Raw genomic sequence first — 27,617 nt, 5'->3', positions numbered from 1 at the left:
GGATATGACTAACCAATTAACACCTTGATTCTGTACTGGATATGGCTAACCAATTAACACCTTGATTCTGTACTGGATATGACTAACCAATTAACACCTTGATTCTGTACTGGATATGGCTAACCAATTAACACCTTGATTCTGTACCGGATATGGCTAATCAATTAACACCTTGATTCTGTACTGGATATGGCTAACCAATTAACACCTTGATTCTGTACTGGATATGACTAACCAATTAACACCTTGATTCTGTACTGGATATGGCTAACCAATTAACACCTTGATTCTGTACTGGATATGGCTAATCAAATTAACACCTTGATTCTGTACCGGATATGGCTAATCAGTTAACACCTTGATTCTGTACTGGATATGGCTAATCAAATTAACACCTTGATTCTGTACTGGATATGGCTAATCAATTAACACCTTGATTCTGTACTGGATATGGCTAACCAATTAACACCTTGATTCTGTACTGGATATGGCTAATCAGTTAACACCTTGATTCTGTACTGGATATGGCTAATCAATTAACACCTTGATTCTGTACTGGATATGGCTAATCAATTAACACCTTGATTCTGTACTGGATATGGCTAACCAATTAACACCTTGATTCTGTACTGGATATGGCTAACCAATTAACACCTTGATTCTGTACTGGATATGGCTAACCAATTAACACCTTGATTCTGTACTGGATATGGCTAATCAATTAACACCTTGATTCTGTACTCGATATGGCTAATCAAATTAACACCTTGATTCTGTACTGGATATGGCTAACCAATTAACACCTTGATTCTGTACTGGATATGGCTAATCAGTTAACACCTTGATTCTGTACTGGATATGGCTAACCAATTAACACCTTGATTCTGTACTGGATATGGCTAATCAATTAACACCTTGATTCTGTACTGGATATGGCTAACCAATTAACACCTTGATTCTGTACTGGATATGGCTAATCAAATTAACACCTTGATTCTGTACTGGATATGGCTAACCAATTAACACCTTGATTCTGTACTGGATATGGCTAATCAAATTAACACCTTGATTCTGTACTGGATATGGCTAATCAGTTAACACCTTGATTCTGTACTGGATATGGCTAACCAATTAACACCTTGATTCTGTACTGGATATGGCTAACCAATTAACACCTTGATTCTGTACTGGATATGGCTAATCAAATTAACACCTTGATTCTGTACTGGATATGGCTAACCAATTAACACCTTGATTCTGTACTGGATATGGCTAACCAATTAACACCTTGATTCTGTACTGGATATGGCTAATCAAATTAACACCTTGATTCTGTACTGGATATGGCTAACCAATTAACACCTTGATTCTGTACTGGATATGGCTAATCAAATTAACACCTTGATTCTGTACTGGATATGACTAACCAATTAACACCTTGATTCTGTACTGGATATGGCTAATCAATTAACACCTTGATTCTGTACTGGATATGACTAATCAATTAACACCTTGATTCTGTACTGGATATGGCTAACCAATTAACACCTTGATTCTGTACTGGATATGGCTAATCAAATTAACACCTTGATTCTGTACTGGATATGGCTAACCAATTAACACCTTGATTCTGTACTGGATATGACTAATCAATTAACACCTTGATTCTGTACTGGATATGGCTAACCAATTAACACCTTGATTCTGTACTGGATATGGCTAATCAGTTAACACCTTGATTCTGTACTGGATATGGCTAACCAATTAACACCTTGATTCTGTACTGGATATGACTAATCAATTAACACCTTGATTCTGTACTGGATATGGCTAATCAATTAACACCTTGATTCTGTACTGGATATGGCTAACCAATTAACACCTTGATTCTGTACTGGATATGGCTAACCAATTAACACCTTGATTATGTACTGGATATGGCTAATCAAATTAACACCTTGATTCTGTACTGGATATGACTAATCAATTAACACCTTGATTCTGTACCGGATATGGCTAACCAATTAACACCTTGATTCTGTACTGGATATGACTAACCAATTAACACCTTGATTCTGTACAGGATATGGCTAATCAATTAACACCTTGATTCTGTACTGGATATGGCTAACCAATTAACACCTTGATTCTGTACCGGATATGGCTAATCAATTAACACCTTGATTCTGTACCGGATATGGCTAATCAATTAACACCTTGATTCTGTACTGGATATGGCTAATCAATTAACACCTTGATTCTGTACTGGATATGGCTAATCAGTTAACACCTTGATTCTGTACAGGATATGGCTAACCAATTAACACCTTGATTCTGTACTGGATATGGCTAATCAATTAACACCTTGATTCTGTACTGGATATGGCTAACCAATTAACACCTTGATTCTGTACCGGATATGGCTAATCAATTAACACCTTGATTCTGTACCGGATATGGCTAATCAATTAACACCTTGATTCTGTACTGGATATGGCTAATCAAATTAACACCTTGATTCTGTACTGGATATGACTAATCAATTAACACCTTGATTCTGTACTGGATATGGCTAACCAATTAACACCTTGATTCTGTACTGGATATGGCTAACCAATTAACACCTTGATTCTGTACTGGATATGACTAACCAATTAACACCTTGATTCTGTACTGGATATGGCTAATCAATTAACACCTTGATTCTGTACTGGATATGGCTAACCAATTAACACCTTGATTCTGTACTGGATATGGCTAACCAATTAACACCTTGATTCTGTACTGGATATGGCTAATCAATTAACACCTTGATTCTGTACTGGATATGGCTAACCAATTAACACCTTGATTCTGTACTGGATATGGCTAACCAATTAACACCTTGATTCTGTACTGGATATGGCTAATCAAATTAACACCTTGATTCTGTACTGGATATGGCTAACCAATTAACACCTTGATTCTGTACTGGATATGGCTAATCAATTAACACCTTGATTCTGTACTGGATATGGCTAACCAATTAACACCTTGATTCTGTACTGGATATGGCTAATCAATTAACACCTTGATTCTGTACTGGATATGGCTAACCAATTAACACCTTGATTCTGTACTGGATATGGCTAACCAATTAACACCTTGATTCTGTACTGGATATGGCTAACCAATTAACACCTTGATTCTGTACTGGATATGACTAACCAATTAACACCTTGATTCTGTACTGGATATGGCTAACCAATTAACACCTTGATTCTGTACTCGATATGGCTAATCAATTAACACCTTGATTCTGTACTGGATATGGCTAATCAATTAACACCTTGATTCTGTACTGGATATGGCTAATCAATTAACACCTTAATTCTGTACTCGATATGGCTAATCAATTAACACCTTGATTCTGTACTGGATATGGCTAACCAATTAACACCTTGATTCTGTACTGGATATGACTAATCAATTAACACCTTGATTCTGTACTCGATATGGCTAATCAATTAACACCTTGATTCTGTACTGGATATGGCTAACCAATTAACACCTTGATTCTGTACTGGATATGACTAACCAATTAACACCTTGATTCTGTACTGGATATGGCTAACCAATTAACACCTTGATTCTGTACTGGATATGGCTAACCAATTAACACCTTGATTCTGTACTGGATATGGCTAACCAATTAACACCTTGATTCTGTACTGGATATGGCTAACCAATTAACACCTTGATTCTGTACTGGATATGGCTAACCAATTAACACCTTGATTCTGTACTGGATATGACTAACCAATTAACACCTTGATTCTGTACTGGATATGGCTAACCAATTAACACCTTGATTCTGTACAGGATATGGCTAATCAATTAACACCTTGATTCTGTACTGGATATGGCTAACCAATTAACACCTTGATTCTGTACAGGATATGGCTAATCAATTAACACCTTGATTCTGTACTGGATATGGCTAACCAATTAACACCTTGATTCTGTACTGGATATGGCTAACCAATTAACACCTTGATTCTGTACTGGATATGGCTAATCAATTAACACCTTGATTCTGTAATGGATATGGCTAACCAATTAACACCTTGATTCTGTACTGGATATGGCTAATCAATTAACACCTTGATTCTGTACTGGATATGGCTAATCAATTAACACCTTGATTCTGTACTGGATATGGCTAATCAATTAACACCTTGATTCTGTACTGGATATGGCTAACCAATTAACACCTTGATTCTGTACTGGATATGGCTAACCAATTAACACCTTGATTCTGTACAGGATATGGCTAATCAATTAACACCTTGATTCTGTACTGGATATGGCTAACCAATTAACACCTTGATTCTGTACAGGATATGGCTAATCAATTAACACCTTGATTCTGTACTGGATATGGCTAACCAATTAACACCTTGATTCTGTACTGGATATGGCTAACCAATTAACACCTTGATTCTGTACAGGATATGGCTAATCAATTAACACCTTGATTCTGTACTGGATATGGCTAACCAATTAACACCTTGATTCTGTACTGGATATGGCTAACCAATTAACACCTTGATTCTGTACTGGATATGGCTAACCAATTAACACCTTGATTCTGTACTGGATATGGCTAATCAATTAACACCTTGATTCTGTACTGGATATGGCTAACCAATTAACACCTTGATTCTGTACTGGATATGGCTAACCAATTAACACCTTGATTCTGTACTGGATATGGCTAATCAATTAACACCTTGATTCTGTACTGGATATGGCTAACCAATTAACACCTTGATTCTGTACTGGATATGGCTAACCAATTAACACCTTGATTCTGTACAGGATATGGCTAATCAATTAACACCTTGATTCTGTACTGGATATGGCTAACCAATTAACACCTTGATTCTGTACAGGATATGGCTAATCAATTAACACCTTGATTCTGTACTGGATATGGCTAACCAATTAACACCTTGATTCTGTACTGGATATGGCTAACCAATTAACACCTTGATTCTGTACAGGATATGGCTAATCAATTAACACCTTGATTCTGTACTGGATATGGCTAACCAATTAACACCTTGATTCTGTACTGGATATGGCTAACCAATTAACACCTTGATTCTGTACTGGATATGGCTAACCAATTAACACCTTGATTCTGTACTGGATATGGCTAATCAAATTAACACCTTGATTCTGTACTGGATATGGCTAACCAAATTAACACCTTGATTCTGTACTGGATATGGCTAACCAATTAACACCTTGATTCTGTACTGGATATGGCTAATCAAATTAACACCTTGATTCTGTACTGGATATGGCTAACCAATTAACACCTTGATTCTGTACTGGATATGGCTAATCAAATTAACACCTTGATTCTGTACTGGATATGGCTAACCAATTAACACCTTGATTCTGTACTGGATATGGCTAACCAATTAACACCTTGATTCTGTACAGGATATGGCTAATCAATTAACACCTTGATTCTGTACTGGATATGGCTAACCAATTAACACCTTGATTCTGTACTGGATATGGCTAACCAATTAACACCTTGATTCTGTACTGGATATGGCTAACCAATTAACACCTTGATTCTGTACTGGATATGGCTAATCAAATTAACACCTTGATTCTGTACTGGATATGGCTAACCAAATTAACACCTTGATTCTGTACTGGATATGGCTAACCAATTAACACCTTGATTCTGTACTGGATATGGCTAATCAAATTAACACCTTGATTCTGTACTGGATATGGCTAACCAATTAACACCTTGATTCTGTACTGGATATGGCTAATCAAATTAACACCTTGATTCTGTACTGGATATGGCTAACCAATTAACACCTTGATTCTGTACTCGATATGGCTAATCAAATTAACACCTTAATTCTGTACTGGATATGGCTAATCAAATTAACACCTTGATTCTGTACCGGATATGGCTAACCAATTAACACCTTGATTCTGTACTCGATATGGCTAATCAAATTAACACCTTAATTCTGTACTGGATATGGCTAATCAAATTAACACCTTGATTCTGTACTGGATATGGCTAACCAATTAACACCTTGATTCTGTACTGGATATGGCTAACCAATTAACACCTTGATTCTGTACTGGATATGGCTAATCAAATTAACACCTTGATTCTGTACTGGATATGGCTAATCAAATTAACACCTTGATTCTGTACCGGATATGGCTAACCAATTAACACCTTGATTCTGTACTCGATATGGCTAATCAAATTAACACCTTGATTCTGTACTGGATATGGCTAATCAATTAACACCTTGATTCTGTACTGGATATGACTAACCAATTAACACCTTGATTCTGTACCGGATATGGCTAACCAATTAACACCTTGATTCTGTACCGGATATGGCTAATCAATTAACACCTTGATTCTGTACTGGATATGGCTAACCAATTAACACCTTGATTCTGTACCGGATATGGCTAACCAATTAACACCTTGATTCTGTACCGGATATGGCTAATCAATTAACACCTTGATTCTGTACTGGATATGGCTAACCAATTAACACCTTGATTCTGTACCGGATATGGCTAATCAATTAACACCTTGATTCTGTACTGGATATGGCTAACCAATTAACACCTTGATTCTGTACCGGATATGGCTAACCAATTAACACCTTGATTCTGTACCGGATATGGCTAATCAATTAACACCTTGATTCTGTACTGGATATGGCTAATCAATTAACACCTTGATTCTGTACTGGATATGGCTAACCAATTAACACCTTGATTCTGTACTGGATATGGCTAATCAATTAACACCTTGATTCTGTACTGGATATGGCTAACCAATTAACACCTTGATTCTGTACTGGATATGGCTAACCAATTAACACCTTGATTCTGTACCGGATATGGCTAACCAATTAACACCTTGATTCTGTACTGGATATGGCTAATCAATTAACACCTTGATTCTGTACTGGATATGGCTAACCAATTAACACCTTGATTCTGTACTGGATATGACTAATCAATTAACACCTTGATTCTGTACTGGATATGGCTAACCAATTAACACCTTGATTCTGTACTGGATATGGCTAATCAATTAACACCTTGATTCTGTACTGGATATGGCTAACCAATTAACACCTTGATTCTGTACTGGATATGACTAACCAATTAACACCTTGATTCTGTACTGGATATGGCTAACCAATTAACACCTTGATTCTGTACCGGATATGGCTAATCAAATTAACACCTTGATTCTGTACTGGATATGGCTAACCAATTAACACCTTGATTCTGTACTGGATATGGCTAATCAAATTAACACCTTGATTCTGTACTGGATATGGCTAACCAATTAACACCTTGATTCTGTACTGGATATGGCTAATCAAATTAACACCTTGATTCTGTACTGGATATGGCTAACCAATTAACACCTTGATTCTGTACTGGATATGGCTAATCAATTAACACCTTGATTCTGTACTGGATATGGTTAATCAAATTAACACCTTGATTCTGTACTGGATATGGCTAACCAATTAACACCTTGATTCTGTACTGGATATGGCTAATCAGTTAACACCTTGATTCTGTACTGGATATGGCTAACCAATTAACACCTTGATTCTGTACTGGATATGGCTAACCAATTAACACCTTGATTCTGTACTAGATATGGCTAACCAATTAACACCTCCATTCTGTACTGGATATGGCTAACCAATTAACGCTTTCATAAACATCCAATCAATTTCAGATGATATGATTGTATAATTAGTAAAGGAATAATTTATTAAGAATTTGACTTTTGTCAGACATTTTGGATCTTTTTGTATGGATGATTTGGAAGTGTTCACTTCTGTGGAACCTTCCATAATTTGTGTGATCTTTTCACTCAGTGACAGTGAAAGAGAGTGTGCATATTGTATTGTCAGGGGGGGGGGGGGCTGGGTAGACACCAAATACATACATTTATTAACATTGAAATAATTCGTTTTTGGTTGAAATGTATAAAAGTAGACTCCCCAGAAACTGTTAGAGATTGTTATCAATACCAGTATACTTGGGCAAACCAGGGGGTTAAATTGCTGGGCACTGTATGTCAAAATCTTGTTAAATAAATATGGCTTTGGTGAGGTATGGGTAAAACAACAGGTGGCTAACTATGACCTCTTTCTATATGAATTTAAACAACGAAGTTTTGATATTTCTGTGCAAAAATAGTTTGCTGGGGTTGTAGGATATCCCAAAGTGTGTACATACTGTAAATATAAATATAATATGACTTGTGAAAAGTATTTTGAATGTATTTCAAATGTTACTTATAGAAGGGCACTGTCTTGTTTTAGAATTTCTACATATGACCTAAATATTGAGACTGGGAGAGGAACAGGGGTTCCACTGGAACTGAGGTTTTGTCCATTTTGTTGTAATCAAATTGAAGATGAATAATAATCTTAGGCTAAAATTTTGTCCATACTTTTATTTTTCTCCAGCAGCTGAATGGAAATTCATTTCGTTAATTAATTCAAGTAATTCAAATACATTAGTAAATCTAGGCAAATTTATTTTCTTTTCATTACAGAAACGCCGAAAACTTATGTAATGACTGGGGGAGGATTTATATATTTTTTAAGAACACTTAAAGCGCGGTAGTCGTCGTGCGAGATATTATGGGTCTCATATAAACAAATATGGCGACATTGACTGCTGCGCAGATCAACGAGTATGAACTGAGACGTTTCCAAGCTTTAATTAGACAATTTTCATGTTATTGGAAGGTACCAAGAAGTCACCGGCGGTAATCAGTGCAAGTCGCACCCAGGTCAAACCTCATACTTGTGATTTCCATTTGAAGAGCGCATTGCATTGTGGGAAAATCAATGTTTATCAACACAAATGTCACACATGCGCAGCGCGGCGACTACCACGCTTTAATATTGTACAAGTAAGGCCCATGGTCGATAGTACTGAATAAAGATATATATATATATATAGTGTGGAACTTTTTGTAAGGAGAATGGCAGTAATCACTTATGTGGCACCTTCTTCACTTTCAACAGTCAATGTGGTTATTTAACAGTATTTACCTGGTTGTTACCATCCTGTTGTTTTCTATATTGTATTGTATATTGACTTATTATATTTACCTGGTTGTTACCATCCTGTTGTTTTCTATATTGTATTGTATATTGACTTATTATATTTACCTGGTTGTTACCATCCTGTTGTTTTCTATATTGTATTGTATATTGACTTATTATATTTACCTGGTTGTTACCATCCTGCTGTTTTCTATATTGTATTGTATATTGACTTTTTATATTTACCTGGTTGTTACCATCCTGTTGTTTTCTATATTGTATTGTATATTGACTTATTATATTTACCTGGTTGTTACCATCCTGTTGTTTTCTATATTGTATTGTATATTGACTTATTATATTTACCTGGTTGTTACCATCCTGTTGTTTTCTATATTGTATTGTATATTGACTTATTATATTTACCTGGTTGTTACCATCCTGTTGTTTTCTATATTGTATTGTATATTAACTTTTTATATTTACCTGGTTGTTACCATCCTGTTGTTTTCTATATTGTATTGTATATTGACTTATTATATTTACCTGGTTGTTACCATCCTGTTGTTTTCTATATTGTATTGTATATTGACTTATTATATTTACCTGGTTGTTACCATCCTGTTGTTTTCTATATTGTATTGTATATTGACTTATTATATTTACCTGGTTGTTACCATCCTGTTGTTTTCTATATTGTATTGTATATTGACTTATTATATTTACCTGGTTGTTACCATCCTGTTGTTTTCTATATTGTATTGTATATTGACTTATTATATTTACCTGGTTGTTACCATCCTGTTGTTTTCTATATTGTATTGTATATTGACTTATTATATTTACCTGGTTGTTACCATCCTGCTGTTTTCTATATTGTATTGTATATTGACTTTTTATATTTACCTGGTTGTTACCATCCTGTTGTTTTCTATATTGTATTGTATATTGACTTATTATATTTACCTGGTTGTTACCATCCTGTTGTTTTCTATATTGTATTGTATATTGACTTATTATATTTACCTGGTTGTTACCATCCTGTTGTTTTCTATATTGTATTGTATATTGACTTATTATATTTACCTGGTTGTTACCATCCTGTTGTTTTCTATATTGTATTGTATATTAACTTTTTATATTTACCTGGTTGTTACCATCCTGTTGTTTTCTATATTGTATTGTATATTGACTTATTATATTTACCTGGTTGTTACCATCCTGTTGTTTTCTATATTGTATTGTATATTGACTTATTATATTTACCTGGTTGTTACCATCCTGTTGTTTTCTATATTGTATTGTATATTGACTTATTATATTTACCTGGTTGTTACCATCCTGTTGTTTTCTATATTGTATTGTATATTGACTTTTTCTATTTACCTGGTTGTTACCATCCTGTTCTTTTCTATATTGTATTGTATATTGACTTATTATATTTACCTGGTTGTTACCATCCTGTTCTTTTCTATATTGTATTGTATATTGACTTATTATATTTACCTGGTTGTTACCATCCTGTTGTTTTCTATATTGTATTGTATATTGACTTATTATATTTACCTGGTTGTTACCATCCTGTTGTTTTCTATATTGTATTGTATATTGATTTATCGGTGCACCACCTTGGAATGGTTTTTCCCATACTAGATTATATTCATAACGCAGCATTCCATCTGGATTGCTAGTTACAACAACAGCTTTTGGTTGACCTTAAAATAAATTATTTATTTAGCATGAGTCAATACATATTTGTTTCAGCCCAATGTACAGTGACACAATATTGAAGTGGAAACTAAAACAATCTAAACAATGCAAATTAAATATAGAAAAAATGTAATTGCATTACATAGGTCCTGTGAGTTCTTAAGTTTGAGAAATAAAATAAATATCAACATCTCTGAGCTCGTCAGAGATATGGTTCCAGAACTGCATTCACTTATAAACAAAATGGCCACCAGTTGGCCATTTTAAATCTGAATTGACTGACAAAATGGTCTGTATCAAGGTAAAGTTTAATGTACAAACCAGGTTTGAATAAAATAAATCAATGTACGACCAAAACTCCAGAGATATTTGATTTTAATGAATTTTAAAATTAAAATGGCCCCAATTCAGCCATTTTATACTGGATCACAAAGCAAATAGATTTGTGGGGCATGATGTATGCTGCATATATCAAGTTTGAACATGTCAGGAAATCTCAGAGATATAGTCCTGAAAACACATGTGTGACCATATTGAATTAAATCTGAATCAAAAAATGCTTAGAAACAACTCCCATGTGCTGAGAGTATCGGAGACACATTAAATATAATTCAAAATTACTTGTACTTGATTGAGATAGTGATGGAAAAGCTGAAAACTAATAATGCAAATCAGAAAATTAATATGAACAGATTTGAATGTAAAATTAATGAGGTCTGCGCAATGTAACAGATCATCTATGTACCAAGTTTTATTGAAATGTGATTGGAACCCCCCAAAAATATGAATTATTCTGCTAATTAGGAAATTAATATAAACAGATTTTAACCCCAAACTAATCAGGTTTGTACATTATCCTAGAGAATCTTTGTACCAAGTTTCATTGAAATGGAATAATTAGTACTTTAGATATCAGTGTGATAGTTTAAAAGTGGTTAATTATGCAAATTAGTAATTAATATGTACAGATTTTAACCCACAATTATCCAGGTCAGTTTATTGTCCTACAGCATCCATGTACAAAGTTTCAGTGAAATGTGATGATTAGTACTTGAGAAATCAGTGTGAAAGCTGAAAATTAACTAATTATGCAAATTAGGTGATTAATATGCACAAATATTTATCCCCCCCCCCCCCCCGAAAAAAAAAAAGAATCTCTGCATAGTCATTGAGTATCTATGTACCAAGTTTCATTGAAATGTAATGCTTACCGTTAAAATCCTATTATAAATCGCATACCTAATAGTAACTGCACTGCCGATTTCGGCTTCAGTGTTAAAGAGTTCTCAACAAAAATTGAAAACATGAAAAGTACCTATTACTAACCACACCCCCAATTCAACAAGATCGTGACTTTGTTTCAACGAGCTGGTACATTGTTCCTAATCCTATTCATTTGTTTCGACAACGTGCCTAAAAATATTCACACCTCTTTATTGTTCAGTAGTGTTAGGATGTCAAACACGCAGTGAAACTGCTTTTGTCTTGTGACAACTTTTGTCAATACTCCTTATGAATACGTCCGTGTGTGGCAAGTTTTCGCCAATGAAAAACTGTTAAATTCTTTTTCAATGCTCAGTTTATCTTTCGAAAACAACTAATTTCTTGATTTAAAAAAAAGTCATGTCGTTTTCCCATGGAAATCAAAGCCAAAAGATCGCACTACATTATCGGTAAATCGCTTCCGGGTTTCGTTCACCATGAAGTCGGTGACCTGTCATTAACATATTTAAATGAACTAAGGTAATTTGAACACGTGGGCACCATCCAGCATTTTGATTGGTTAATTGGCGACTTGACCTACCCGGTCAAGTAATGTCTCGTGTGCATTCAAACCACATAACGGAAGTCGTGTCGCATCGATCGTTATATGTGACCGAAATCATTTGCTTATGGTGAAACTAAGTTGAATTTTACTTGCATTTGATAAAAATTCAACGAATTTATTTTTCGTGCGTTATTATAATCACTACTGAGTAATAATCAACAATTTTGTTTTGTGCAAGTGATGTGGGAAAAAAATGACCACGCCCATTTAGTGATTGCAATATGTACCTTATATAAACCGCACCCCAAACTTGAGCTGTTGATCCCAATTTTTTATTTGATACATTGTAATATAAACCGCGGTTTATATTATGATTTTAACGGTACTACTTGAAACATCAAAAGCTGAAAATCAATTATTTATGCAAATTAGGTAATTAATATGCACCGATATTAGCCTAAAAACTATCAGGTCTGTGCAGTATCCAATGACATCTATGTACCAAGTTTCATTGAAATGTGATGATTAGTACTTGATCAGTTGAAAAACCAAAAATTCACTAATCATTATGCAAATTAGGTAATTAGTAATTAGGTAATTTTTACCAAAAACTAATCAAAACCTAGCATTAGTTCAGAGCATCTATGTACCAAGTTTCATCAAAATCCAATGAGTGGTTGTTTAGATATCAGTGGAACAGTCATGGAACAGCTAATAATTAGCTTATTATCATGCAAATTAGGTAATTAATATGCATGCAATTTTACCAGAACCTAATCAAATCTGCGCATTACCCCAGAGCATCTATGCACCAAGTTTCATCAAAAATTGATGTATGGTTCTTGAGATATCAGTGAAACAGTCGGACACACATACACACATACACACACGCACACACACACACACGCACACACACACACACACACTAACTGCAAAGACACATGGGAGTCAAAAATAAATAATAAATAACAAAAAATTATCTTACCACTTAACGATATGATGCTCATTGCTGAACCAATTATATTAGATGCTACACACTTGTATTCTCCAAAATCTTTAGCAGGTGTAACCGTGTTAATAATATATCTGCAACAATACACTAACAATTATTATCTATATTACAATGATTCTTCACACTATTTTTTTGTTTAATAATCAATTTTATTATTTCTGAACATCATAAACAATAACTTATAATAAGGGTTGGACCATTTGATTTTTGAGGGGGGGAGGTCAGAAACGAAAAAAAAAAATTTGCAAAGTGAAGGGTTCTTCAAAAAAAAAAATTGCTGCTTCACCAGTGTAAAAAAAAAATATTTGTCACTATATGACTTCGGTAAAAAAAAATGTTTTCATCAGCTGTTGTCGTGTCATCTCTGAACACGGTAGATTCACTTGAATTACTGCGTCATAAAAATATGGCAATTCTTCCTGCCAAGATAAGGGGGCACATAGTACAAAAAGAAACTAGGTCATATATAAATGGATGTCAATAATTCTAGTTTGTGGATTAATTAATAGCAGAGGGAAAATTAATATCTTCATTTCAATATTAATTTCAAAAACAATTTCACTCTGGTTGCATTTAGATTGTATACCATACATGCTCTATTAGAAGAGCATCTCCAATAGAAGCACATGTACGGCAACAATTGCATTAATTGTATACTGATTTATTAAAATATGATGTATTTTGACCATAGAAACACCTCTGTTATTTACACAAGAGCATGCGCTACTAATAGAGCAAATGCGGTATTGCATGCAACATCTCTGACAATTTAGCTGTTTTAGTTTAAATACATTTACAGACTAAAACAGAAACATTGTTAGAAAAGTTGCTTGCAATATTGCTGACTACTGTAAAATACTTTATTTTCTCATAAATTTATTTTCGCTGAAAACAGCTTTCTGGCATTGTGTGGATCTAATTTTCACTATGTTGTATTAAGACTCAATGCAACGTATAGAGAAAGCAGCATTTTCACTGGAATTTATTTTGCAGGAAATTGACTACAGGTAAAACAGGGAAAATAAAATGCCAGTGCAAATAAAGCATTCCACAGTATGTTATGTGACCACAATAATAGACAAGATACATTCATGATTGTATGGAACCATGTCGTATTAAACAAGTACAAATAAAATAAATATCAAAGGAAGCTTAGAAAGAACTCTTGGGTGCTGAGAGTATTGGAGACACATTAAAATTAATCAAAATTTAAGATTTGCTTTTCAAACAAGAAGCTTGGCAACTAATTTTTGTCTGCTATTTGAGATGCATAACATGAAAAAATGTGATTCACATTATCACAATTTATAATACATACAGAAAATACATTTGATTTTTCATCCATGGTTTTTATTCTAATTAGTTCCAGAGCACCTCTGCGATGAATTCAATTTAAATCTGATTTTTGTTTAATATCAGAAATGGGCTAATCATAGATAATCAATATGCATTAAACTAATCATGTCTGTTGATTACCTCAATGAACCAAATGAATTATTATACAAATTGAGAAATTATTATGTATAGATTTAGGTCTGTATATTGTTCCAGGGTGCACATGTACAAAGTTTCATTATAATGTGATGTTTAATCATAACTAAATTAATTGAAAGCTGAAAAGTAAATTATTATAGATTTATATTAGTATAGATATTATATAATTATTATAGATGTATATAAACCTAAAACTAACTTGATCATCACATTGTGTTAGAGTATATATGTACCAAGATTCATTAAATTAAGATAAGTACTGTCACAGACCATCTATGTACGAAGTTTCATTGAAATGTGATTATAATCAAAAATTATGATTTATTATGCAAATTAAGTAATTAATATGATCTTAACCCAAAACTAATCAGGTCTGTGTATTGTCCTAGAACATCTATGTACCAAGATTCATTGAAAAGAAATGAAGTCATAGTACTTGAAATATCAAAAGCTAAAAATTGAGTAATTACGCAAATTAGGTAATTAGTATATCTCATATTTGTCTGTGCATGTCCTATGTATCTATGCAAGTTTCATTGAAATGTGATGATTAGTACCTGAGATATCAGTGGAAAAGCGAAAATTGACTAATGAAAACCTAATCAAATCTGCGTATTAGCCCAGAGCATCTATTCACCAAGTTTCATTAAAAGCCAACATACCGTTCTTGAGATATCAGATCACACATACAGACAGGGTAACTGCAAAGACTCCCATTGTGTGCTTCGCACACAAGAGTCAAAAATAAATAAAATGTAATAAAATAAATATTAAAATAAATGAGAAAATTTGTTGTCAGCAAATGTTTTACATCACACTCTTACAGAGCAATCTCGTTCTGACCTACAATCCGACTCTCACCACCCACCTTATTCTCACCACCCACCTCACTTTCGCCACTCACCTCACTCACACCTACTATCTAATTCTCACCACCCAACCCACATTCACCAACCATTCCACTCTCACCACCCTCCTCACTTTCACCAACCATTCCACTTTCACCACCCACCTCAATCACACCTACTATCTCATTCTCATCACCCAACTCACATTCACCAACCATTCCACTCTCACCACCCACCTCACTTTCACCAACCATTCAACAATCACCACTCACCTCACTCACACCTACCATCTCATTCTCACCACCCACCTTACTTTCACCAACCATTCCACTATCACCACCCACCTCACTCACACCTACCATCTCATTCTCACCACCCACCTCACTCATACCTACCATCTCATTCTCACCACCCAACCCACATTCACCAACCACTCCACTCTTACCACCCACCTCACTTGCACCAACCATTCCACTATCACCACCCGCCTCACTCGCACCAACCATTCCACTGTCATCAGCCACTTTAGTACATGTTGCAGTCACCTGCATTTTAGCCCTTTTTGTTACAATGTCAGTGATCTGTTGTTGCTTTGTAACAGGATGTGGGGACGATGCACACTTTCTCTTCTTATTTTTCTTTTTTTGTTTTCGGACTACCGACGAACCTTTTTAGTCCCAGTTCGGACGAAGTCCGAAAACAGTTCCGTCCGTCCTTCTGGATCCATTTATCAGACAGCCTTTGACCGATCTCGTTCAAACTTGGTATACAGACAATCTATAATGACCTACATATGCCAATTTTCGTTACGATTCAATTAAATATGGCTGACTGGCAGCCATTTTGTCCCTCAAATTTGCTAAATTCTGATATTTAAACGTGAACAGAGCGATTTCAATCAAACTTTGTATGGTGATCATGCATATTGGGTTATTGGTGCACGTCACTTTGTTTTCAAGATTCGGTCCAAAATGGCCGACTCACAGCCATTTCATTTTTTTTTAATTTTTGTGCTGATTCCTCTGAAAGATATTGCCTGATTCACTTGAAAGTTTGTACATAGGTACTATACTTCAAGACAATACAACACCATGTTTTGTTTTGAGATTTGATCAAATTTGTCGAAATGGCGGCCATTTTGTTTAATATCTTAAATTCACAGTCTGTAACGTGTCTGGAACTGTTCCCCGAAGCTGAATAGGGCGATTTCAATCAAACTTTATATGATGATCATGTATATTGGGTTACACATGCACGTCATATTTTTTTCAAAATTTGGACCAAAATGGCCGACTGTTTTGTCTTGAGATTTGATCAAATTTGTCGAAATTGAGGCCACTTTGTCAAAAAAACGTAAAATAGCAGTAAAATAGCTAGTCTTTTCTACCACCGTTGAAGATAATGAAAAAAAATGTTGGATATCATGAACTCCTAAAAAAAAAATTTGCAAGCAAACCTACTGATAAAAAAAAAATTTCCAAACACATAAAAAAAAATAAAAAAATTTGCCTTTCACTGAGCTGACCTCCCCCCCCAAAAATCAAATGGTCCAACCCTAATGACAATTGAAAATTTATTTTGAACAAAACTGTACCATGTTAATTGTCATACTGTATCATGTTATCTCATACTGTATCATGTTATGTCATATTGTACCATGTTATGTCATATTGTACCATGTTATGTCATACTGTACCATGTTATGTCATACTATACCATGTTATGTCATACTATACCATGTTATGTCATACTATACCATGTTATGTCATACTGTACCATGTTATGTCATACTATACCATGTTATGTCATACTGTACCATGTTATGTCATACTGTACCATGTTATGTCATATTGTACCATGTTATGTCATACTGTACCATGTTATGTCATACTATACCATGTTATGTCATACTATACCATGTTATGTCATACTGTACCATGTTATGTCATACTGTACCATGTTATGTCATATTGTACCATGTTATGTCATACTATACCATGTTATGTCATACTGTACCATGTTAATTGTCATACTGTACCATATTATGTCATACTGTGCCATGTTATGTCATACTGTACCATGTTATGTCATACTGTACCATGTTATGTCATACTATACCATGTTATGTCATACTGTACCATGTTATGTCATACTGTACCATGTTATGTCATATTGTACCATGTTATGTCATACTGTACCATGTTATGTCATACTATACCATGTTATGTCATACTATACCATGTTATGTCATACTGTACCATGTTATGTCATACTGTACCATGTTATGTCATATTGTACCATGTTGTCATACTATACCATGTTATGTCATACTGTACCATGTTAATTGTCATACTGTACCATGTTAATTGTCATACTGTACCATGTTATGTCATATTGTACCATATTATGTCATACTGTGCCATGGTATGCCATACTGTACCATATTATGTCATAATATACCATGTTATGTCATACTGTACCATGTTATGTCATAATATACCATGTTATGTCATACTGTACCATGCTATGCCATACTGTACCATGTTATGTCATATTGTACCATGGTATGTCATACTATATCATGTTATGTCATACTGTACCATGTTATGTCATAATATACCATGTTATGTCATACTGTACCATGTTATGTCATAATATACCATGTTATGTCATACTGTACCATGTTATGCCATACTGTACCATGTTATGTCATATTGTACCATGTTATGTCATACTGTACCATGTTATGTCATACTATACCATGTTATGTCATACTGTACCATGTTATGTCATACTGTACCATGTTATGTCATACTATATCATGTTATGTCATACTGTACCATGTTATGTCATATTGTACCATGTTATGTCATACTGTACCATGTTATGTCATACTATACCATGTTATGTCATACTGTACCATGTTATGTCATATTGTACCATGTTATGTCATACTGTACCATGTTATGTCATACTGTACCATGTTATGTCATACTATACCATGTTATGTCATACTATACCATGTTATGTCATACTATACCATGTTATGTCATACTGTACCATGTTATGTCATACTGTACCATGTTATGTCATATTGTACCATGTTATGTCATACTGTACCATGTTATGTCATACTATACCATGTAATGTCATACTATACCATGTTATGTCATACTATACCATGTTATGTCATACTATACCATGTTATGTCATACTGTACAATGTTATGTCATACTGTACCATGTTATGTCATATTGTACCATGTTATGTCATACTGTACCATGTTGTCATACTATACCATGTTATGTCATACTGTACCATGTTAATTGTCATACTGTACTATGTTAATTGTCATACTGTACCATGTTAATTGTCATACTGTACTATGTTAATTGTCATACTGTACCATGTTATGTCATATTGTACCATGTTATGTCATACTGTACCATGTTATGTCATATTGTACCATGTTATGTCATACTGTACCATGTTATTGTACCATGTTATGTCATACTATACCATGTTATGTCATACTGTACCATGTTATGTCATATTGTACCATGTTATGTCATACTATACCATGTTATGTCATACTGTACCATGTTAATTGTCATACTGTACCATGTTATGTCATAATATACCATGTTATGTCATACTGTACCATGTTATGCCATACTGTACCATGTTATGTCATATTGTACCATGTTATGTCATACTGTACCATGTTATGTCATACTATACCATGTTATGTCATACTGTACCATGTTATGTCATACTGTACCATGTTATGTCATACTATATCATGTTATGTCATACTGTACCATGTTATGTCATATTGTACCATGTTATGTCATACTGTACCATGTTATGTCATACTGTACCATGTTATGTCATACTGTACCATGTTATGTCATATTGCACCATGTTATGTCATACTGTACCATGTTATGTCATACTATACCATGTAATGTCATACTATACCATGTTATGTCATACTATACCATGTTATGTCATACTATACCATGTTATGTCATACTGTACCATGTTATGTCATACTGTACCATGTTATGTCATATTGTACCATGTTATGTCATACTGTACCATGTTGTCATACTATACCATGTTATGTCATACTGTACCATGTTAATTGTCATACTGTACTATGTTAATTGTCATACTGTACCATGTTAATTGTCATACTGTACTATGTTAATTGTCATACTGTACCATGTTATGTCATATTGTACCATGTTATGTCATACTGTACCATGTTATGTCATATTGTACCATGTTATGTCATACTGTACCATGTTATTGTACCATGTTATGTCATACTATACCATGTTATGTCATACTGTACCATGTTATGTCATATTGTACCATGTTATGTCATACTATACCATGTTATGTCATACTGTACCATGTTAATTGTCATACTGTACCATGTTATGTCATATTGTACCATGTAATGTCATACTGTACCATGTTATGTCATATTGTACCATGTTATGTCATACTATACCATGTCATACTGTACCATGTTATGTCATACTGTACCATGTTATGTCATATTGTACCATTTTATGTCATACTATACCATGTTATGTCATACTGTACCATGTTATGTCATACTGTACCATGTTATGTCATATTGTACCATGTTATGTCATACTGTACCATGTAATGTCATACTGTACCATGTTATTGTACCATGTTATGTTATACTATACCATGTTATGTCATACTGTACCATGTTATGTCATATTGTACCATGTTATGTCATACTATACCATGTTATGTCATATTGTACCATGTTATGTCATACTGTACCATGTTATGTCATATTGTACCATGTTATGTCATACTATACCATGTCATACTGTACCATGTTATGTCATACTGTACCATGTTATGTCATACTGTACCATTTTATGTCATATTGTACCATGTTATGTCATACTGTACCATGTTATGTCATACTGTACCATGTTATGTCATACTGTACCATGTTATGTCATATTGTACCATGTTATGTCATACTGTACCATGTTATGTCATACTGTACCATGTTATGTCATATTGTACCATGTTATGTCATACTGTACCATGTTATGTCATACTGTACCATGTTATGTCATACTATACCATGTTATGTCATACTGTACCATGTTATGTCATATTGTACCACGTTATGTCATACTATACCATGTTCTGTCATACTGTACCATGTTAATTGTCATACTGTACCATGTTATGTCATATTGTACCATATTATGTCATACTGTGCCATGGTATGCCATACTGTACCATGTTATGTCATAATATACCATGTTATGTCATACTGTATCATGTTATGCCATACTGTACCATGTTATGTCATATTGTACCATGTTATGTCATACTGTACCGTGTTATGTCATACTGTACCATGTTATGTCATACTGTACCATGTTATGTCATACTGTACCATGTTATGTCATACTGTACCATGTTATGTCATATTGTACCATGTTATGTCATACTGTACCATGTTGTCATACTATACCATGTTATGTCATACTGTACCATGTTAATTGTCATACTGTACCATGTTAATTGTCATACTGTACCATGTTATGTCATATTGTACCATGTTATGTCATATTGTACCATGTTATGTCATACTGTACCATGTTATGTCATACTATACCATGTTATGTCATACTATACCATGTTATGTCATACTGTACCATGTTATGTCATACTGTACCATGTTATGTCATACTATACCATGTTATGTCATACTATACCATGTTATGCCATACTATACCATGTTATGTCATATTGTACCATGTTATGTCATATTGTACCATGTTATGTCATACTGTACCATGTTGTCATATTGTACCATGTTATGTCATACTGCACCATGTTAATTGTCATACTGTATCATGTTAATTGTCATACTGTATCATGTTATGTCATATTGTACCATGTTATGTCATACTATACCATATTATGTCATACTATACCATGTTATGTCATACTGTACCATGTTATGTCATACTATACCATGTTATGTCATACTATACCATGTTATGTCATACTGTACCATGTTATGTCATACTGTACCATGTTATGTCATACTATACCATGTTACATTGTATGTCATATTGTACCATGTTATGTCATATTGTACCATGTTATGTCATACTGTACCATGTTATGTCATACTATACCATGTTATGTCATACTATACCATGTTATGTCATACTGTACCATGTTATGTCATACTGTACCATGTTATGTCATACTATACCATGTTATGTCATACTATACCATGTTATGTCATATTGTACCATGTTATGTCATACTGTACCATGTTATGTCATACTGTACCATGTTATGTCATACTATACCATGTTATGTCATATTGTATCATGTTATGTCATACTATACCATGTTATGTCATATTGTACCATGTTATGTCATACTATACCATGTTATGTCATATTGTATCATGTTATGTCATATTGTACCATGTTATGTCATACTGTACCATGTTATGTCATACTGTACCATGTTATGTCATACTATACCATGTTATGTCATATTGTATCATGTTATGTCATATTGTAATTTCTACTTACTCACTAAGAGCACCAACCGTCCTAAAATCTGTGAGTGTTTCATTTCCTTTAAACCATGTAAATACTGCAGGTGGGTTACTATGTACTATACATCGCAATAATGCTCTGCTACCTGCTCCAAGTCTTAGATCATTCTCTGGTGAATTAATACTTGGTTTATCTGCAATGAAATCAGCTTTGTTATCACCATGTGATAGACATAATACCCTTACTAAGTGACTATAACCATGTGACAGTCATAAAACCATTAACAATAATAACCAAATTGAATTTTATTTCTTGATTACTTACACTGGACAACTATTTCAATTTCCTCTGAATCCATTTGACCATATCCATTTGAAGCTGTACACTCATACATGCCAGCGTCATCACGTGAAATCTTTTCAAAGTACAGCGTGTCTGTCTCTGCACTTGGAGTTCCAGTAGATAAATCTGCATCATGTCTAATCCATGTGACTGTAGGTTCTGGTGTTCCACTAGTTAAGCACAGTAAAATAGCAGAATCTGACTCATTAAAAATTCTTCTTCTTGTATCTTCGTTATCAAGATGTGCTACTTCTAATGGTTCTACCCCATCAATATTTGCAGGAACTTCAATGGAAAATAAAAATACTCAAGCTCAGAATATCTTTCTCTTGGCAACTAATATTTGTTTGATATTTGAGACAGTTTATAATACTTAAGAAAAATACATGTACATTTGATTTTACATCTGTGGTTTTCAGTCTAATTAATTCTAGGGCACCTCTACTACAAGTTCAATTTAAATCTTATTTTTTGAGATACAATATAAAAAATTTACTAATAATAAATAATCATTATGTATGATCTTCAACATTGAACTAATCAAATCGATGAAGTACCACCGAGCATCAATCTACCAAATTTCGATGAAATATGATGATTATGGATATTATTCAAATTAAGCAAATAGTATTCTTGAATTTCAACCCAAAACTTAAACAGATCTTTAGCATTGTCCCCAGACACTTATATATTAAGTCTTATAGCAAATACAATAATTGTTTTTTGAGATATATGTGAAAAATTAATATGACTTGTGCATTGTCCTAGAGCAGCCAAGTTCCAAGTTCCATTTAAATAAAATGATTAGTACTTGAGATCAAAACAGAAAAATTACTATTACACAGATATTACCCTAAGAATCATTAGGTCTGTGCATTATCCTATAGCATCAACGTATCAACTTAAGAGATTGGATTAAAAGTATACATTGTAGTTAAGCTGCTAAATGACAACAGACTATTAATTCCTGATATTGATGTGTCAAGTCAAGCAGTATTGATTTATGAGAATTGAAAATAAATTGAAAATGGATGCTAAAATATGGCAAAATAGAAATTATTGAATCTATGCTAGGAATTCTAAAAGCTCTGCAGTTCACTATATGCAGTGCTATGCTAAAGTAGAATACTTACCTACAACATTTAACGAGACGATCAATGATGGATTATTTCTACTGTTTACTTCGCATTTATATTCTCCACTATCTGATTCTCTAACATCTTCAATCTTCAAAACCCATTCACTTGTATCTACAATACTATATCGACCTCCAGCTATCCATGGATCTTCACCTAATGTTAATGCTATAAGCAGGAAAAAATGCAGTCAAACCTACAAACTTTATATGAAAACCATCTGCCCATAATGATAAACATTGGATAATACCAATGCCATTTTCATGTAAAGTGGTAAATAATGGTAAAAGATTGTATGTTTAGAATTTTACACATATATCTACACTCAAACATTCAATTCAATCAAAACAAACACATTCAACAAAAATCAAGCAATTCCGCAACCTGAACTTGGTCATGTATGAAGGGATATTTTTGGACCTTAACTTTGACGACCATTCTGTTTTTGTTAATGCTCTTCCAGAGCTATATCTCTGACATGATTGACCAATCATCATACATCATGTCACACATATGCAGATTTATTCATGTTATGATTCAATTCAAGATGGCTGAATGACAGCCATGAAAATTCATCAAAATCAAGCTTTTCTGTTATTTCAAACCAGATCTTGGTCAAGTATGAATGGATTTCAAACCAGATCTTGGTCAAGTATGAATGGATTTCAAACCAGATCTTGGTCAAGTATGAATGGATTTCAAACCAGGTCTTGGTCAAGTATGAATGGATTTCAAACCAGATCTTGGTCAAGTATGAATGGATTTCAAACCAGATCTTGGTCAAGTATGAATGGATTTCAAACCAGATCTTGGTCAAGTATGAATGGATTTCAAACCAGATCTTGGTCAAGTATGAATGGATTTCAAACCAGATCTTGGTCAAGTATGAATGGATTTCAAACCAGATCTTGGTCAAGTATGAATGGATTTCAAACCAGATCTTGGTCAAGTATGAATGGATTTCAAACCAGATCTTGGTCAAGTATGAATGGATTTCAAACCAGATCTTGGTCAAGTATGAATGGATTTCAAACCAGATCTTGGTCAAGTATGAATGGATTTCAAACCAGATCTTGGTCAAGTATGAATGGATTTCAAACCAGATCTTGGTCAAGTATGAATGGATTTCAAACCAGATCTTGGTCAAGTATGAATGGATTTCAAACCAGATCTTGGTCAAGTATGAATGGATTTCAAACCAGATCTTGGTCAAGTATGAATGGATTTCAAACCAGATCTTGGTCAAGTATGAATGGATTTCAAACCAGATCTTGGTCAAGTATGAATGGATTTCAAACCAGATCTTGGTCAAGTATGAATGGATTTCAAACCAGATCTTGGTCAAGTATGAATGGATTTCAAACCAGATCTTGGTCAAGTATGAATGGATTTCAAACCAGATCTTGGTCAAGTATGAATGGATTTCATTCAAAATGTACATTGAACATCATACAACCTTGTCCAAAAGTTCTAGAGTTAATGTGGTGAATATACAAGTACTACTGAAATTGCAATCTGTCAAGAAGTGCAAGAAAAATTGGTTCTAGAACAGCATTCGTTAATGGCAGAAATGCATGATTTTGATGAATTTTGAGCACAAAAATTGTCATGAATCAGTCTTCTCAAACCCAAACAAATCATGTACATATCGGATGAGATGTGAGTTGAATTATATATTAATCAGGGTTTGAATCAAGTTCAAATTTTATGTCATACTTTCATCCTTATGACTTCATACAATCTGAATACCAAAAATTGAAAAAAAAAACGAGGTCACTAGTCAATTTTTCAAAATAAAAAAGTCTCAAATGTCATAAAAATGAACAAAACTGTCAAGGTTTTCCTTGCTGCGATTACCGTATGTTTTCATATCTCAAAACTGTCACTTTTATACACTGGTTTCTATGCTGCGATTATTTTTTCATATCTCAAAACTGTCACTTTTATACACTGGTTTCTATGGTGATATTATGTTTTCATATCTCAAAACTGTCACTTTTATACACTGGTTTCTATGCTGATATTATGTTTTCATATCTCAAAACTGTCACTTTTATACACTGGTTTCTATGGTGCGATTATGTTTTCATATCTCAAAACTGTCACTTTTATACACTGGTTTCTATGGTGATATTATGTTTTCATATCTCAAAACTGTCACTTTTATACACTGGTTTCTATGCTGTGATTATGTTTTCATATCTCAAAACTGTCACTTTTATACACTGGTTTCTATGGTGATATTATGTTTTCATATCTCAAAACTGTCACTTTTATACACTGGTTTCTATGGTGCGATTATGTTTTCATATCTCAAAACTGTCACTTTTATACACTGGTTTCTATGGTGATATTATGTTTTCATATCTCAAAACTGTCACTTTTATACACTGGTTTCTATGGTGCGATTATGTTTTCATATCTCAAAACTGTCACTTTTATACACTGGTTTCTAGGGTGATATTATGTTTTCATATCTCAAAACTCACTTTTATGCACTGGTTTCTATGGTGCGATTATGTTTTCATATCTCAAAACTGTCACTTTTATACACTGGTTTCTATGGTGATATTATGTTTTCATATCTCAAAACTGTCACTTTTATACACTGGTTTCTATGGTGCGATTATGTTTTCATATCTCAAAACTGTCACTTTTATACACTGGTTTCTAGGGTGATATTATGTTTTCATATCTCAAAACTGTCATTTTTATGCACTGGTTTCTATGGTGCGATTATGTTTTCATATCTCAAAACTGTCTTTTTTATACACTGGTTTCTATGGTGATATTATGTTTTCATATCTCGAAACTGTCACTTTTATACACTGGTTTCTATGGTGCGATTATGTTTTCATATCTCAAAACTGTCACTTTTATACACTGGTTTCTATGGTGATATGTTTTCATATCTCGAAACTGTCACTTTTATACACTGGTTTCTATGGTGCGATTATGTTTTCATATCTCAAAACTGTCACTTTTATACACTGGTTTCTATGCTACGATTATGTTTTCATATCTCAAAACTGTCACTTTTATACACTGGTTTCTATGGTGCGATTATGTTTTCATATCTCAAAACTGTCACTTTTATACACTGGTTACAATGCTGCGATTATGTTTTCATATCTCAAAACTGTCACTTTTATACACTGGTTTCTATGCTGTGATTATGTTTTCATATCTCAAAACTGTCACTTTTATACACTGGTTTCTATGCTACGATTATGTTTTCATATCTCAAAACTGTCACTATTATACACTGGTTTCTATGGTGTGATTATGTTTTCATATCTCAAAACTGTCACTTTTATACACTGGTTTCTATGGTGCGATTATGTTTTCATATCTCAAAACTGTCACTTTTATACACTGGTTTCTATGGTGATATTATGTTTTCATATCTCGAAACTGTCACTTTTATACACTGGTTTCTATGGTGCGATTATGTTTTCATATCTCAAAACTGTCACTTTTATACACTGGTTTCTATGCTGTGATTATGTTTTCATATCTCAAAACTGTCACTTTTATACACTGGTTTCTATGGTGCGATTATGTTTTTATA

The 27,617-nt window shown here is 33.7% G+C and overlaps 1 protein-coding gene across 1 annotated transcript in view; it reads right to left on the bottom strand.

Moving 5' to 3' along the window:
• LOC146742816 (opioid-binding protein/cell adhesion molecule homolog) overlaps positions 1 to 27,617 on the bottom strand; it is a 108,920-nt gene that overhangs the window by 18,934 nt on the left and 62,369 nt on the right. Inside the window, exons 3-7 of the mRNA XM_085499071.1 lie at positions 24,044 to 24,214; positions 22,893 to 23,195; positions 22,602 to 22,761; positions 13,604 to 13,704; positions 10,707 to 10,855 (exon numbers count right to left, since the gene is read on the bottom strand). Of these exons, the coding sequence (XP_085355197.1) occupies positions 10,707 to 10,855; positions 13,604 to 13,704; positions 22,602 to 22,761; positions 22,893 to 23,195; positions 24,044 to 24,214 (884 nt within the window). The remainder of the gene's footprint in view (positions 1 to 10,706; positions 10,856 to 13,603; positions 13,705 to 22,601; positions 22,762 to 22,892; positions 23,196 to 24,043; positions 24,215 to 27,617) is intronic.

The sequence above is a fragment of the Saccoglossus kowalevskii genome, chromosome 5, assembly GCF_978046115.1.
Source record: "Saccoglossus kowalevskii chromosome 5, keSacKowa6.1, whole genome shotgun sequence".
NCBI lineage: Eukaryota > Metazoa > Hemichordata > Enteropneusta > Harrimaniidae > Saccoglossus > Saccoglossus kowalevskii.
This window is presented reverse-complemented; position numbering and strand designations above follow the sequence as displayed.